The sequence below is a fragment of the Pongo abelii genome, chromosome 1, assembly GCF_028885655.2.
Source record: "Pongo abelii isolate AG06213 chromosome 1, NHGRI_mPonAbe1-v2.0_pri, whole genome shotgun sequence".
In the NCBI taxonomy this organism is placed as follows: domain Eukaryota; kingdom Metazoa; phylum Chordata; class Mammalia; order Primates; family Hominidae; genus Pongo; species Pongo abelii.
The window spans coordinates 68,104,272-68,119,990 of record NC_071985.2 but is presented as its reverse complement, the minus strand read 5'-3'; the positions used below and the strand labels follow the sequence as shown (position 1 = coordinate 68,119,990).

Genomic DNA, 15,719 nt, shown 5'->3' with positions numbered 1-15,719 from the left:
CCTCTGTAACCATGGATATCTATGGGATTGGGAGCCTAAGAAGGGGACCACTTCACTCACCCAAGAGGAGAAACCAACTGTGAGCAAAAAAGTCCATTGTTCATCTGGGCTCACTCAGGTATCCTTGGCTTCCAGAAACCCCGCTTCTTGTGGTTTCACTTATCTTGGGATCCAAATGCTATGTGTATAAAACATGCTCCTCCCTACTCGTTCCAGTTGCTGGGAAGAAATGGTTCCATGAGGATGAATCATGAGACTCAGACATGTGGACTGGGAAAGAGCATAAAGACAAAGAAGAATTTCTTCTGTGTGCTTTGTAATTCACAGTGTAACTCATTCTAGTTAGAGTTTGGTTGGCTTGCTTTATAAGGTGGGTGAGGAAGACTAACAAAAGTAATGTGAGCCAATGTCTTCAAAAGGAGGACTGATACCAGTTGCAAAAAATGTCAGTCTATAGCCACTCCCCACCCACCTACTTTCCAATCTCACTAAGGCAAAATGAAAGGACAACTGGCTAAATTACCTCCTCTCAAGAGTTGAGAGACTTGGAGGTACTGATGAGCTGCTATCTGGAAGAATAGGAGGAATCAACCCTGAAATTTCAAAAAGCCTAGAAAGAGTAAAGCTGGGCTGAAGCAATAGTCTCCATACGGTTGCAAGCAAGGACTGAATGCACAGAGGTGGCGATGCTGTGCTTATAATTTCCAGTGGAAACCCTGGTCTGTTCCAGGGCATATACAGACCTGCAGATCCCTGGGTGTTGCTTCTTTTTCTGGATGCTGACAGAGAAGATGCTGTAGCCACTGAAAATTAATCAATCATTAATTCTATCCCTTCCATAGGAAGCTGGTACTCTCTAGTGGGCTCCTGGGAAAAGGGTTGGTAAGATAGCTAGAATTCTGGCTGGCTCCAGCCAAGCTGCTGTTGGCTGAGTGGCAGAAAGAGGGCTGGGGGGAGAGTGTCCATGGCTTCCTCCCTGGCTGCTCTCTGAACACAGACCTCAGCAGGCTTCTACTGAGTAAAGAAGACTTGCCCAAGCTGAACGCAGAAAAATCTGTCACAAAGAGAAGCAAAGCCCTTTGTGATTTCCCTCATGCCAACTGTGCTCCTTGCTAATTAGCCTAATGGGAAATTTGTCTCTTCCAGACTGCAGAAAGCCACTGACTTCCCACTGCCCCTGAAAAGCAGGTCTGAGTAACTGACTGTAATCAGTGTCTGTGAAAAGCAAACAGTTCTGCAGTCCACTTCAAGGCAGCCTGGCATCTGCTCTGGACAGCGGTCTGAGTCATTTGTGAATTGGCAGGCTTTGTTCCTAGAAGCCTAGCTAGAGCCAGGGCTGTGTCTGCATCTGGCCAGGTATGGGCCAGATAGGTATAATGGGGTGCTCTTGGTCATTAGGCAGTTCCCTTTGGCATTGACTGGGCTCTGATTTCCTTAGAAAATTGCAGCAGTTCAGTTTGGCAAGGTAATGGTTCTCTGGTGCTTACTGTTTTCAATCTCTCCTGGTCTGGCTTTGCCAGGCCCAAGGAAAGAAGCTGCTCTGACCTCTTTCAGCCATCCTCTTCATGGCTAAGCTATCATTTCTTTTCCACCCTTCTCTGAGTGTCCTATTAACCCACCTGTGCTTCCTTTACAGCGGCAGGATCCCGTATAAGGATATGTACAAATTAGTGCGGGTGATCTCGCCTCCTCTGGGCCTGGGAGAGAACTGCCCCTACAGGGTGGCTTGCAAGGTTTGCCTCCCAGTCCCCAGCCATGACCTGCCGTGGGATGCAACATCTAACCCCTCCTCTCTGTCCTCTGCTCCACCACCACTGCGCCACATGAGGGAACCTTCATGTTGCTTTCCTTTGAGTTTAAAGAGGTCCAAACCCTTCCAGAACCAGCAGCTGTTATACAAAGATAAGGGCATACTTTGGGGAAAAGGGAGAAGAGTTAAGAACTTCATATGAAGACCAATGTGATCACTCTCTTCTTCACATGCACACACTCATGTATGTGTGTATATGCACATGTACACACACACACACACACACACACAGAGGTCCACCTTAGTCTGTATAGTTAATCAGAGGGACCTCTCCTTTCTCTATAGAATGCAGAAATATTTTTAACCCAGCAAAAGAATTCTGGCTTCTTTTCACTGGAGATGGAGAAGCCTCATTTTAGCAAAAGAGCCTCATCATCCCATATGTAATGTATGGAGTATGATCCTAGTGATCCCACCCTCCCAGCTCCTGGATGGTCTGGTCAGAATGACTATGAAAGCTATAGGACAGAAGGGGTGAGAAACAAAGAATTAGGGCAAGAGGTGAGAGTAGGTAAAAGAGGCATGGATTTGGTGCTGTGTGGAAGAAGGTAGTAATAGCTCAGAGAGTCTGGGAAGATCACAGTGAATGAAGCACTACTGAGCAGATTCCCTGCCTTAGGGTCCTGCCATGGGTTGCTGTGAGGGATCTGAGGGGGCTGTCACAATTTCCAAGTCACTTCTTGTCAGTTAGACCAAGGATATTGTTCAGGAGTGAGTAGGACCTCCCTGCTCAACTCTGCCATACCCGGGGAATTCTCTATATCCCAATGGCTCTACTAAGCGCCTGTGTATGGCCAAGCCTGCTAGGTAAGGAACCCTCTCCTGGTGCAAGTGGAGGGAAGCATGGGCTCCCTGGAGCATAGCACTGCCCAGGCAGCTGGAAGATGACCTAGGCTCAGGAAGGATGCCCGCCTGGACAATGGGGTAGAGCTGGCCTGGGATGGTGACACAGTGATTCCATACTCAGGAGGCTGGACAGCTGCCTCTGCTGAGACTCTTTAAACTCCACCCTGGTGAAACCCGCAGCCGCATGTGGGAGAGCTGGGGAGGGTAGCATGGCATGCAAGATGCTCTTCCTCCTCCTATTTTTGTTTCTTCTGTCCCCAGCATGCCATCGACCTGGCACATGCTGGGGAATAAAGAGCAGTCTTGTCCACAGAGCCAGGTGGAAGCAACGGGGCCAACTCTTTGAGCAGCAAGCACAGCCCACCACCTTCAGTGCAAGACACCGCCTCCTGCTGCACACACACACCAGAGGGGGGATACACGACGTTCTGCCTGTGGGTTCAGTGGAGAACAGCCTGACTTCCAGGCCAGCGCCCCAGCCGGGGTCAGAAACTCCAACCCACGGCTGGAGCACCGTCTATCCGGTTTATACCGCTCACACACAGCCCTGGGAATTGAAAATAAGCTGTGTTGTATTGGGGAGGGATGAAGTGAACAGGGAAGTCAGGGGAATGCTAATCGAGGAGAAAATGAGTCCCCGTGACTGTTCCCATGGAGAGTCATAGGGACTGAAGGTTGCCACCAGTGTTCCCGGGTCTGTGTGGGGCGTGATATAAACCGCACCAGGATGGAGTCATGTCTACGATTTGCCTTGATTAACAGGTTTCCTATTCTTTTCCCGTTTGTCCATTTTGTTTTGTTTTTCTTCTCCTGTTTTCTGTATTTTGTTCGTTTTTGCTCTCTGGGAATGCCTATTCTCCTCTCCTACCTGTCTGCATCCTTCTCCCCACTTCCTTCTCCTTTCCCTGCCACCCCACTGCCCCGCTAACCCACCCCATCCCAACTCACAACCCTCCATGAGCAGTGGCCGCATCCATTACACTGAGATGTATGAAATGCTGACTCTCATGTCACCTCCGCTAGGCCTCGGCAAGAGATGTCCCTCCAAAGTGGCATATAAGGTAGACCACCCCTTCCTTTGTTCTGGGCTAGAGACCAACAGGAAATGGGATCTAGTTGTGGGGAGGCCAGAACATGGGGAGGAAGCCAGGCTGGGGAGGCGGAAGAGGGAACCGAGGAGGAAAGGCATGATGAGACTGAAGAGTCAGGAAGGTTCCCAGGAGGACGAACTCATGGGACAATACAAGGAATGGTTTTTAATACTGTTCAACATGGTTTTTTATGTGATATTTTATGTTTCTACAACTGTGTGGCTTCTTGTGAGTGAGTTACCTGACAAGCAGTGTTAAGTGGTGTGTTTCCTTTTAGAGGAGGCAGAGTGGTGGCCTGTGGGATGGCATATATGGGCAAGAAGGAAGCCTACAGCAAAACAGCTATCAGTGCTCATATGCAAAGAAATATCTTCCATCAGATAAATTAAGGAAATCATGCAGAAATTAAACATGGAATTTTTAGGAGAAAGGAAAATTCCTTTAAACAAGAAATTTTTAGGAGAGAGGAAAACTCATAACAAATGTTTTCACCCATGACATAGGAAGAATGGCATAGGTTCCTTCTAGGTATAAGAAGAAAAGAGGAACCTGTCTTCCATCCTGTGATAGACTGAGGAATGCAGCTCTATTCCACTAGCCCAGCTACCCAATTCTCTTGGAAATACTCAAAAGGAAGGGAAATAATGGGCACAAGTTGTATTCAGCGTTAAATCTGACTTACTGGCAAAACATAGTTATGGGACCTGGCCCCAGAGTTATGGGTGGATTCCCCCATGGCTTGCTGCTTAGAGATTATTGTACATTGGGAGTCACTTGCCCTTGGGGTGGTCATAGCTTTTGGACGTGAGTTGTTTTGCCACCCATTAGTGATAGTTACTGTTAGTTCCCCTTTGCTATTTAGACTGACCCAGAACTCTGGAGCTCTTTCATTCACCTAGGAACACATCATAGTAATGTTTCCACTTCTCTAGATGTTTAAAGAAGTGGGAGAGAGATGCAACGCAAATCCAAACAAGAAACTGGCTTTCCACTCTAAGACACCATGTGGCATCAGCTTTAGGCAGGATGCTGCAATGGAACGTTAGAGACCCTTCTTTGGGAAGAGGTACTTCCCTCTCTGCCAGGCTGGTGGTTCTGCCAGAGGACGTTCTCCTGCTGCTACCTCACGTTGTATGGCCCCAGATAGCATCTCACTGGAACATGGCCATTAGGGACCCTCATTCCCCCCAGTACATAGCTCCTCGTGCACAGCTTAGGGGCTGGCATCCTTTTTGCTCACAATGGCCACATCCAAAAGTACCAGGTGGTAGAATGTGGCCTTGAATTTGTACTTCTGGGATGAAGCTTGGTGGGAGAAGGGGAGCAGGGATTGGAGGAAAAGTTAAAGAACTCCAAAAGCAAAATACTCTCTGGAAAGTGGATTTGGCCATTTCAGTGTGATCCCTTTCTTTGGGTGAGGGGAACAAGGCCTGCCCACTCTGCTCCTGCCTGGGCCACCCTTCCTCGTTCTGTCTCCTCCGCTCTCCCCATCCTCCTACCCCAGAGCCTGTTTGCACTCTCCCCCTTGTCCATCCTGCTCCACCTCATCCTTTAGACAAGTTGGACTTATGCATGTTCAGTCAAATTTCATCTATTAAAGACTCAAAAAGGGGGCACCAGGATGCATCTTTCAAGTTAGATAAGCAAAGCAAAATCTCATTTCTCACTGTATTTCCATATGAGTTTCAGGGGGTATTCATGGGACAAGTGGAAATATGGAGCAGCCTTGAACAGGGAATGGAGCCACCTCCCAGAGCTGACTCCTTTCCTTGAGCCACTTCTTTTAGAAATCACTTCCCATCCCTATCAAAGACATTCTTAGGACTCCATGGGGGGGCCTTACAGAATGATTAGGGAAGCCCCTTCCCTTTGGAATTTGGCATCATTCCCTTGGTGGAGAAAAAACAAACTACAACAACAACAAAAAAAAACAGCAGCAAAGGAGCCTTAAGTGAGAAGCAGGGAGAGAAGGACTGGGGCAGGGGATGGGGATCCTTGCCCTTCTTTTTTGTCTGTGCATTTGACCTCTGCCCTTTTCTTCCTTTCTCACTGAGATGTCTTTCAATTTTTTTTTTTTTTTTTTTTTTTTTGCCTGCTGTTTCTTTTTTCTCTTTCACACAGAGGTTGGTCCTGATGAACATGCCAGTAGCTGAGGACATGACGGTCCACTTCACCTCCACACTTATGGCTCTGATACGGACAGCTCTGGACATTAAAATTGCCAAAGGTAAGCTTAGGAAGGGAGGTGGGAAGGAGGAATTCTGGAACAACTCATGCAGGTGGCACAGGATGGAGATATTTGAACTGTCATCTATCCAGCTAAGGACATAACAATGCAGTCATCTGAACATCAAGTATCTGACTCAATAACTAATAATTGCCCTTTCCTTCTGGTACAATGAATGGTTTGATAATCTCTAGGGCTTCTTTCAGCTTTAAAAGTATATCATCTTCAGTGTCTGGCTCACAATAGGTATTCTAGAAATATTTATTGACCAAAGGTTACTTTTTTGCTCTTTTTCTGTATACGGTTTATTTTCTCTGAAGTCTTGAGAGGCTTCTGTGGCAGAAGGTGCTGTCATAGAGGCCACGGTAGTGTTTTATTCCTCTTGATTTCTAATCATTGATTTAGGAGAGAAAAGGCTTACTACTACTTCCAGGTGGACCTTTAGCCTTTCTGCTCTTGTGCAATCTAAATCTTTTTTAAAATCAGGTCACTCAGACTGTGGAGTTAGGGTTGCTGGAAGGATTGATGTATGGATAAGAAGGCAGAGGAACGTACTTGCGGCTATTTTTATTTTCTCCTCTGATGTATTGAGCACCTGGGAGGCTTTTAGAATGAATGAGGAAGTTGCTCTTAGTCTGAGGGCCTCAGATCTCTTGGCAGGATATCCCTGAGTCACTGAAAAAGGGACAAAATGTGTTCTGCTTCTTCAGCAGAAAGACCTGGTATTGCAAGATCCACTGTCACTCAGTGCCAAGATTTCCTCTTAAAATGTGAGGTGTCCTGCTGATTCAGCTCCTACTCCACCTCCTCCCTCAGTCCTGGTTATTTCTGGGTCTATTCTATTTATTAGTAATTTATCTTATTCTAGGTGGTGCAGACAGGCAGCAGCTAGACTCAGAGCTACAAAAGGAGACCCTAGCCATCTGGCCTCACCTATCCCAGAAGATGCTGGATCTGCTTGTGCCCATGCCCAAAGGTTTGGGTCTTCTCCTGGGTATCCTTGTCACTGTGGGCCCAGCATGTGAAGACTACATCTTTTGGGGGAACCCAGAGTGATCAAAGAGATAAGGAAAGTTTGCCTTTTTCAATTAATAAAGACACAAGGGACTTAAGGATAAAACATGTTCTTTAAGATAGGTCACTGTGGTTGTGGATGAGACTTCCTGGGTGTATAGCTCTCTCCCTCCATATAATACTGCTCAGCAAACCCTCATGGGAGAAAGGATGTTGTCACTTAGCTATAGAGATTTAGAATGGTAGGCGTGATGCTTACTCATGTACTGCTTATCCTCAGTATCATCACCATCACTAGGTGGGTATGCAAGCCCCCTGAGGACAGATCAGGGGACCTATGCACTCTGCATCCTCAGATCATGGCACCATGGGGGCCCTCAATATACATTGGATGAATGGGTGACTTATAGCGCAGACCTGTTCCAGAGAGTGGGTAACAAAGCTTAGAGGTTCCTCACTCTCACCCATTATCTTCTCCCTCTTCACCAACATGCCACATTTGTGTTTCTAGCCTCTGACCTGACTGTGGGCAAAATCTATGCAGCAATGATGATCATGGACTACTATAAGCAGAGTAAGGTGAAGAAGCAGAGGCAGCAGCTGGAGGAACAGGTGAAAGTCAATGCCAAGTGGGTGGGCCACGAGGAGTTGCAGGAGGGGACAGGCCTGTGCATCCCTGGGGCATAGTGCCCGGCAAGGACTTAGAAGCAGCAGTAATGGGTGCAGGGCCCAAGAACTTTCTAGTGACGTGGAATTAGAAACCCAGTCAATCGAAGGTTAAAATGGTCAAACAAGGGATAAGTTATGTGCCTGTATTATCCATGTTAATTTTATTTTCCCCACAGCAAACTCCGTAGTCATTGGAATTCTTTTCTTCTTCTTCCCTCTTTTTACCCAGAAAAATGCCCCCATGTTCCAGCGCATGGAGCCTTCATCTCTGCCTCAGGAGATCATTGCTAATGCCAAAGCCCTGCCTTACCTCCAGCAGGACCCCGTTTCAGGCCTGTGAGTAGCACCAAAACATCCCTGGCATGGCTGCTTGCAATCTGTCACCCATATTGTTGTGCAGACCCCAAAACTCACTGCTCAGAAGGGCCCAAGAATGAATACTCTGAGCTTGAGTGATCCTTTTTCTGAAGTTGAATATCTTAAAATGATTTTCAGCAGGAGTAAGAGAAAAGCAGACTAAGCATACTTAGCACTGTGGTCAGTGTTGGCGATCACTGTGAATGAACAATAGAAGAAGGGAATTTGACTTGTCTTTTAATATACTTGGGTCTTAGTTGTAGTTCTGTTGTGAAGAAAAATAATCTCCTCTCTAATTCTTGGTTATCGCTTCCCCGTGGATCTAGTGTCCTGCTGGAAGATAGAGCCTCCCTCACAGGTGCCATGCTGGCTGAGTGTAAGAGGGGAATAGAACCAGCAGTTACTGCTTTCCCTGAGGTTGACACTTCTAGAGACGCTATTTGCAGAATCTCACTTGATTCCCACTCTAGCAGCCTACTATACCCTGGAGGTATATATTAATATCACCACATTACACATGAAGAAACTGGAGACTAACTGAAGTTAACTACGTTGCCTAAAGTCATGGCTAGTAGAATGTGGAACTGGAATTTAAGTTCCTTATTTCTGACCCCAGAGTGTTTTCACTATACCATGTTTCCTTTAATGAACAAAAAGGACCTTATTCAGAAAGGGAACTTACTTTTTCTATAATAGGAGTGAAAATAAAACACAAATTAAGGAATTTTCCCATCCTTCTGAGTGATAAGCCTTTACCCCAATTAATCTACTATAGCATATGTATCTCACACCATTATATTTCAATCATCAGCAAGCATTTAGTGCATACCTAAAGAACACAAATCTTTCTACTCAATGTAAATGAGCTTTTGTGATTGGGTTTAACAAAGTCCCAGTTCTTACAAAACCAGGAATCACCAAATCGCTTATCTTAATTACTAAGAGAGTGATACTCAGGGCTTGGGAATGAGACCTCTGTCGGAGTCATTTGGAATTGCTCAGATCATTGATTTCTTTCTGCCTGTGGGGCTGGACTGTTTTTGAAAAGCATTGTTTTCAGAGATCAAAGTCCAACTTCTTTGGAAGAGAAGAAAAGGACGAGAGTCATGACCAAGGTCATTTCTTTTTTTTTCAATAATTTGATGTGATGAAGTGCAGGGTGTGAATTCTCCTGTCCACAGAAAACAAGTCAGTGTTTATCTTCTGCTTGTGTAGGAGGGAGGGAGGGAAAGAAGTATGATTGGAAGAGTGGGACGTCTTCACTGGAAGGATTTACGCTGTTTTTTTTTTTGTTTGTTTTTGTTTTGTTTTTTTTTTTGAGATGGAGTCTTGCTCTGTTGCCCAGGCTGGAGTGCAGTGGCGCGATCTCGGCTCACTGCAAGCTCCGCCTCCCGAGTTCATGCCATTCTCCTGCCTCAGCCCCCCGAGTAGCTGGGACTACAGGCACCTGCCACCATGCCTAGCTAATTTTTAGTAGAGACGGGGTTCCACCGTGTTAGCCAGGATGGTCTCGATCTCCTGACCTCATGATCCACCTGCCTCAGCCTCCCAAAGTGCTGGGATTACAGGCTTGAGTTGTTTTTGTTTTTGTTTTGCCAGTCCTTGGCTTAGAAATGGGGGACACCACCCCCTAAATTGCAATCTCTGTTTATCTACAACAATTTGCTTTACAAATTAACCCACCACCATAGGATCACTCTGGCTTTTCTCCCATATATTTATTGATCCATTTACTCATTGATTTTTACCAATATTTATTAAGAGCCAATATGTCCCCAGAGCTGACTTAGGCACTGGGGCTACGGCAGAGAACACATACCCATGGAGACAAATCTGGAAGAAGAAATTACAAGAGCACTACAGGCAAACAATGCTGAAGGGTGGGCTGTTGTGATGTCATGGAAACAGCTCACTCAGTTTGAGGGTTTAGAGAGGTCTTCCTGAGGAAGTAACATTTGAGTGAGACTTGAAGACAAGCTCTTCAAGAGTGGTAAGAGAAAGTATGGTAAGTTTAAGGAACCTAAAAACTGTCACGATGGTTGGAGCTTGGAGAGCTCAGGGGATGTGTTAAGTTATGGATTTGGAGAGATACACAGGGGCTAGTACTTTGGGGGCATTATAAGCAGGATAAAGAAGTTGGATTTTGTCTTAGGATAATAGGGTTTTATGCGTCAGAATCATGTGCTCAGATGTGTGCTTTCTTGAATTCGGTATAGGCTAAATGGATTGGAGGGAAGCATTTCTAGAGGCAGGAACACCATTTTGTAGGTTACTGCAGTTGTGTAAATTATCAGTGATAGTAGCTTGGACTAGCAGGATAGAGATGGAGACAGATGGTCAGATGTGAGATATTTGGTAGATAAGACTGGATAGGATTTGGTGATTGATTTGCTACTTGGACTAAAGGGGAAGGAGGAAGCAAAGGATTCTGGGTGAAGCCTTTGGGTGCATGTTGGTACATTTCCTGACATGGGGACACTGGTGGAACAGCAGGCTGGTTCCTCAGAACCATCTGTGTTTCTAGAGCCATGCATTGTTCAGTAGAGGTTGATCTAGGGGTATAGTGGTAGACATAACAGATAGGGTTGCTCCCTCAAATATGATGGAAAACCAGACATTAAACAGAGGATTATTGGAAAGAAGAAAAGTTGCATTTTCAGTGATTTAATTACAGTTCTGATAAGTGCTAGAAAGAGTTTACAGAGCGGTAGGGGAGTTGGAGAGAAGTGTTCTGCACTCTTAGAGTGGCCTCTATTAAAATCTCGAGGCAGAAACAAGCCTAGCCTATCCAATGAACTAAAAAGGGCCACCATGTCTGGAGTTCAGGGAGCAAAGGGGAAAGTGGTACAAGAGGAGGCTAGTGAGGTAGGGACCAGATCATGAGGGAGGCTGTGTTCAGAATTCTGGACTTTATGCCCCAGCTTGACAAGGTTTTCAAAGTAGGAGATCACTCTGGGTTCCAGTTATTTAACTCTGTGAGATTATTAAGTGATTCCAAGGGTCCTCTCCCTCTATTGAGGATTCTATAATTATTTACTCTCTGTAGGACAAAAAGGAACCCATTTCTTTCTTTCTGAGACATGATCTCACTATGTTGCCCAGGCTGGAGTACAGTGGCACAAACGGCTCACTTCAGCCCCGACTTTCTAGGCTCAAGTGAACCTCCTGCCTCAGCCTCCTGTGCAGCTGGGACCACCCCAGGCACGTGCTATCACTGCTGGCTAATTTTTTTGTAGAGACAGGTCTTGCTTTGTTGCCCAGGTTGGTCTCGGATTCCTGAGCTCAAGCTATCTTCCCGGTTCAGCCTTCCAAAGTGCTGGGAGTACAGGTGTGAAACAGTGCAAAGCCGAGAACTCATTCTTATACTAGCTGTGCTCAATCTTGTTCCCAGTGGTTCTCAGGAGATGCCACAAGTGGGGAAGATGACTGACATTTAGGCAGGTCATTTAAATATCATAAAAACTCTGTAGCAGCTGTGAAAACTCAGCAAAAGCTCTCACTGGAAGCAAGGGGACAGATTAGGTGATTCTCTGCTCTTCATATCTTCCCCTGTAATCTAGAAAAACATTCCTATGGATTGTTTTTAAGTAATTGGCAATCCTTGCTCATGCCTTGAGTTTTCCATTGGATGCAGAGTCATCAGCAGTAGACTTAAAGAGATGGTGTCCCATCTCTCCCTCCTAACTCTACCACCAAGAGAGCTGCTGCCCAGCCACTGACCCCAGTCCTTCCTCCCATAATCTAGAAGTTCACTCTGCATTCTTGAGCAGGTCAGATGGTAGCTATTACCATACTGGTGGCAGTCAGCCAATAATTTGGCAACAGGCACCACATTCTCCAGAAAGCTCGGCTGCTTCTTTCTCTCCTAACCAGCCCAGTGGATCCTGTCAGGTTAAGAGTGTCTGGAAGTACTAGACAGTGGTTTAATAACAAGCCTACTGTGCCAGTTCTGCATTCTTTTCCCTTGGAGGCCTCTAAACAACTGGGCAGACTTTGTCTGCATCCTCTTTTCTCACCACCATTTAAACCTCTTCCTACATTGCCATCAACCAAGAGGTTTTCATCTCCTTACCACCACCTCTGAAATCCTTCTCAGTTCATGAACCAACAGACTTAATGTATGGTACAAAGTAGTCCTTCAACAAATGGCAATGGAATTGGACTGAATTGTTTAGTTTGGCCAGGGATGTTGGCAAAATAAGACCATATTCTTACTGTGAGTGGGGAAAATGTTTAAAAAGTCCATGGCTGCTTAATATTTAAACAAACTGTTCACTGTGTAAACTAGGGTGTTTTTCCACCAAATGGGGAAACTGAGCAGAAACAGGTTTACAATCTAGCGCTGGTCTTCCGTATGGCTGAATGTGACAAATGATGTCATTTGTCGTAGACATGCTAGCCCTTGGCAGAATAATGAATGGTTCCAAAGGCAGGATGCAGGTTGAAAACACCAGTTTCTGTCTTTTCCAGTGCTTTTTTTTTTTTTTATTTCAGGACTAGCCACATGTAAGTTAGTAGGTTTACAAAAGCCACTCAAGGCTAAAGGGTGTTGCCCTGCTGGGGTGGGAATTGCTAGTGGCATGACTGTCCCTCATTACCTCTGGATTTGACATTGCTTTTCAGGAGTGGCCGGAGTGGATACCCTTCTATGAGTCCACTCTCTCCCCAGGAGATATTCCAGTTGGCTTGTATGGACTCCGCCGATGATGGACAGTTCCAGGAACAGCAGTCTCTGGTGAATGCATGAGTTATATGACCTCGAAAATACTTCCGTGGTTTCCTGATCCCTCTCACTAATTTTAATACATAGTCATGGTCTATCAGGAAAATCCATTCCGGTAGTTTAGCCAGTTGCCCTGGAGGTGTCCTGCCTTAGCCCTTTTCTAGCCCAGTTTCTCATGTGCTCTGACAATGTTCCCTCTTCAGGTTTTACAGTCCCAGAGGTCCCTTCCCTGCAGCAGGAACTTAAATTGCTTTAGGCCAAGCCCTCTTAGTTTATGCCCAAGTATCAAGTGTAAGACCGGAAGTCACATATAAAATCTTGCCTTTGATGGAGAGCTTGAAGATGCATCACCAGAGAATGAGTGACACCAACCCTGCCTCTTAGTGTAGTTAGGTACTGCTTGTGGGACACACAAATGCCCCATGCCATTCCTTAGTGATGCCCACCTCCTCTAGAACCTAGCAGCAGCATGTGCCACAGTGACGAGCTGCCTGCCAGGAGGCACAGAAGACTGTCCTACCTCTGCTCTGTGTGGGTTCAGGCACATTGTCCCTTTTGGTCACAATTCAAAGACATTCTAACAGGCCACTAAAGTCACTTCCCTGACCCCAAAATGAGTTTGTTAGCATAAATGGTGAAATTCCTGGCCGGGCGCAGTGGCTCACGCCTGTAATCCCAGCACTTTGGGAGGCCAAGGCGGGTAGATCACAAGGTCAGGAGATCGAGACCATCCTGCGTAACACGGTGAAACCCCGTCTCTACTAAAAATACAAAAAAAATTAGCCGGGCTTGGTGGCAGGCACCTGTGGTTCCAGCTACTCAGGAGGCTGAGGCAGGAGAATGGCATGAACCCGGGAGGCGGAGCTTGCCATGAGCCGAGATCATGCCGCTGCACTCCAGCCTGGGTGAAAAAGCAAGACTCCGTCTCAAAAACAAACAAAAAAGCAATTCCTGAGAGACCTATTGAGTCAAGTGAAAGCTTAAAGAAGAGAGGAGAGATTATAGTTTTGGCTTAGCTAAAATATGGTTCCTAAACATCATTGACTTTACCATTATTCCTGGTTCAGGAGCCATGAGCTCAAGGTCCCCAACCTTAGCTTAGAATTGAAGCCCAAGCAGTCATTGGACTGAAAAGACAAAACCCAACCATTGCAAAAGTCTGTACAGACAGCTTGTACTAAGTGAGTTCCATATCATTTAAATTCTGATTCATCTGTGGCTCTTCTCTCCCCTTGATTTCTCTCCTGATCCCTCCCCGCTGCTACTGTGTACCTCAGAGCCACCCTGAATGATGTGTGATGGAATGGGCACCCCCACAAAGGGCGAAAAACACTCAGTAGCTCAAACAAATGCGTGCTTCTATCTATCTCCTGCGAGTGCTGAGACAGAGAATCGTGCATGGTTGTGTGGGGGGGGAGACAGTCCAGATGCCCCCAGGGCTGAGCAATTGACTGCCTGAGGGTGTTCTTGATGAGGCGGGTAGGAACTCGTAGAGTCATTCTCTGCCCTCCCCTCTGAGGAACTTAGCACCAAGACCTGTGGAATAATTGGTATAGATAGTTTGATTCTTAAAAAGGCCTCGCAGCATTTTGCCTGCCTGGTGATGTGTCTAGTGGGAAAAAAATCGCAATAATGTGTCCTTTCTTTCACAGGGAGACTTTATGACATCATTTCTGCGGGTTCCCCAGGGCTGAGCCGTAGTGCCAGGACTTTTTGGATATGTGTTCATCTCATTGTCAGTACTGGTGTCTGTAATTCAATTCAGGTGTCAGCCTGTGCTACACACTGAACACTGTGTACTTCTGCCCATCCCTTGGGGCTGCTGCTCCATGTCCCCAGGCATGGCCATGATTGTGTGTGTGCATATGGAGTGTGTGTCTCACACCACCTCTGATACCTGTAGACTGCAGTGTTGTTACCACGTCTGTTTGGAGTCAGAACTGTGTGCTATACAAAGCATGTACTACAAACACTATAACTCCCTCAAGTGCACCATAGCACAGGTCTTGGGAAAGTACCCCTGCCATACACACCAGAAACCACTCAGCCAAATGGTCACATAGGCTAAGGTGGGGGTCCCAGACACTCTTTCCTTTGGGCAATGCCCTACATGTTTTTAGGGTGTCATTTCCTAAATATAAAATAGCTTTTTCTGGTACGATCTCCATCTGCCCAAGATGTTCTTAGGTCTTTTTGTTGGGTAGCCCACGTAAACATCTCTCATACAGCTCTTTATGCAATGATACTAGCTATCTGTATAGCGCAGGCACGACTGCCAAACAAGAATGACAGAACCTTAGAGATTTCCAGTCCAACCTAATAACACTGTAGGCTGGCACAGTCCAAAACAATAGCTCTTAGCCACATGTGGCTAGTCCAAATAAAATATAAACTAATTTTTACATTGATTACATGTTGACATGCTAATATATGGATATATTCAGCTAAATTAAATGTTATTAAATTTCACCTTTTACAACATGGTTACTTGGACATTTAAAATTCCGCAAGTGGCTTGCATCATCCTTCCATGGGACTGTGTCACTCAGGGCATCCCTGACAGCCACCCACCACGTCTTTGGGTGGTTTCAATCAGAAGAAAACTCTTAAAGTCATGTGTCTTAAGGCTTCAGAAGACGTATTTGACATCAGAAATTGTTGACTTCCCTTAGAATTCTGGTTTCTATTTAATTGATAAAAGGCTTCTTCAGATTAAAATAATAAATCCAATGCTATCACTTCTTAGAAAGCGAACTTCACATATCTGAAAAGTATTATACCAAACAGTGTTTGTTGCAGAAAACAATAAATCTGAATCATTGCTTAGTGATGAAAATAGAGGAATCTACACCAGAAAAATAGGTGACCTTCAGCACTCAATCCCAGCTACAGCTTCCTGTCTGGAACATATAGCACATAGGTGCACACACACATATACATACAACTGAGACCTTAAAGCTGCAAGTCTCTCTTTTGAAAGCC

General features: G+C 45.7%; 1 protein-coding gene across 1 annotated transcript in view; it reads left to right on the top strand.

Moving 5' to 3' along the window:
* Positions 1-15,719, top strand: part of LOC100456069 (voltage-dependent R-type calcium channel subunit alpha-1E) — a 338,487-nt gene that overhangs the window by 311,552 nt on the left and 11,216 nt on the right. Inside the window, exons 37-42 of the mRNA XM_054524611.2 lie at positions 3,621-3,717; positions 5,869-5,974; positions 6,843-6,950; positions 7,500-7,600; positions 7,887-7,993; positions 12,638-12,749. Coding sequence (XP_054380586.1) covers positions 3,621-3,717; positions 5,869-5,974; positions 6,843-6,950; positions 7,500-7,600; positions 7,887-7,993; positions 12,638-12,749 — 631 coding nt within the window. The remainder of the gene's footprint in view (positions 1-3,620; positions 3,718-5,868; positions 5,975-6,842; positions 6,951-7,499; positions 7,601-7,886; positions 7,994-12,637; positions 12,750-15,719) is intronic.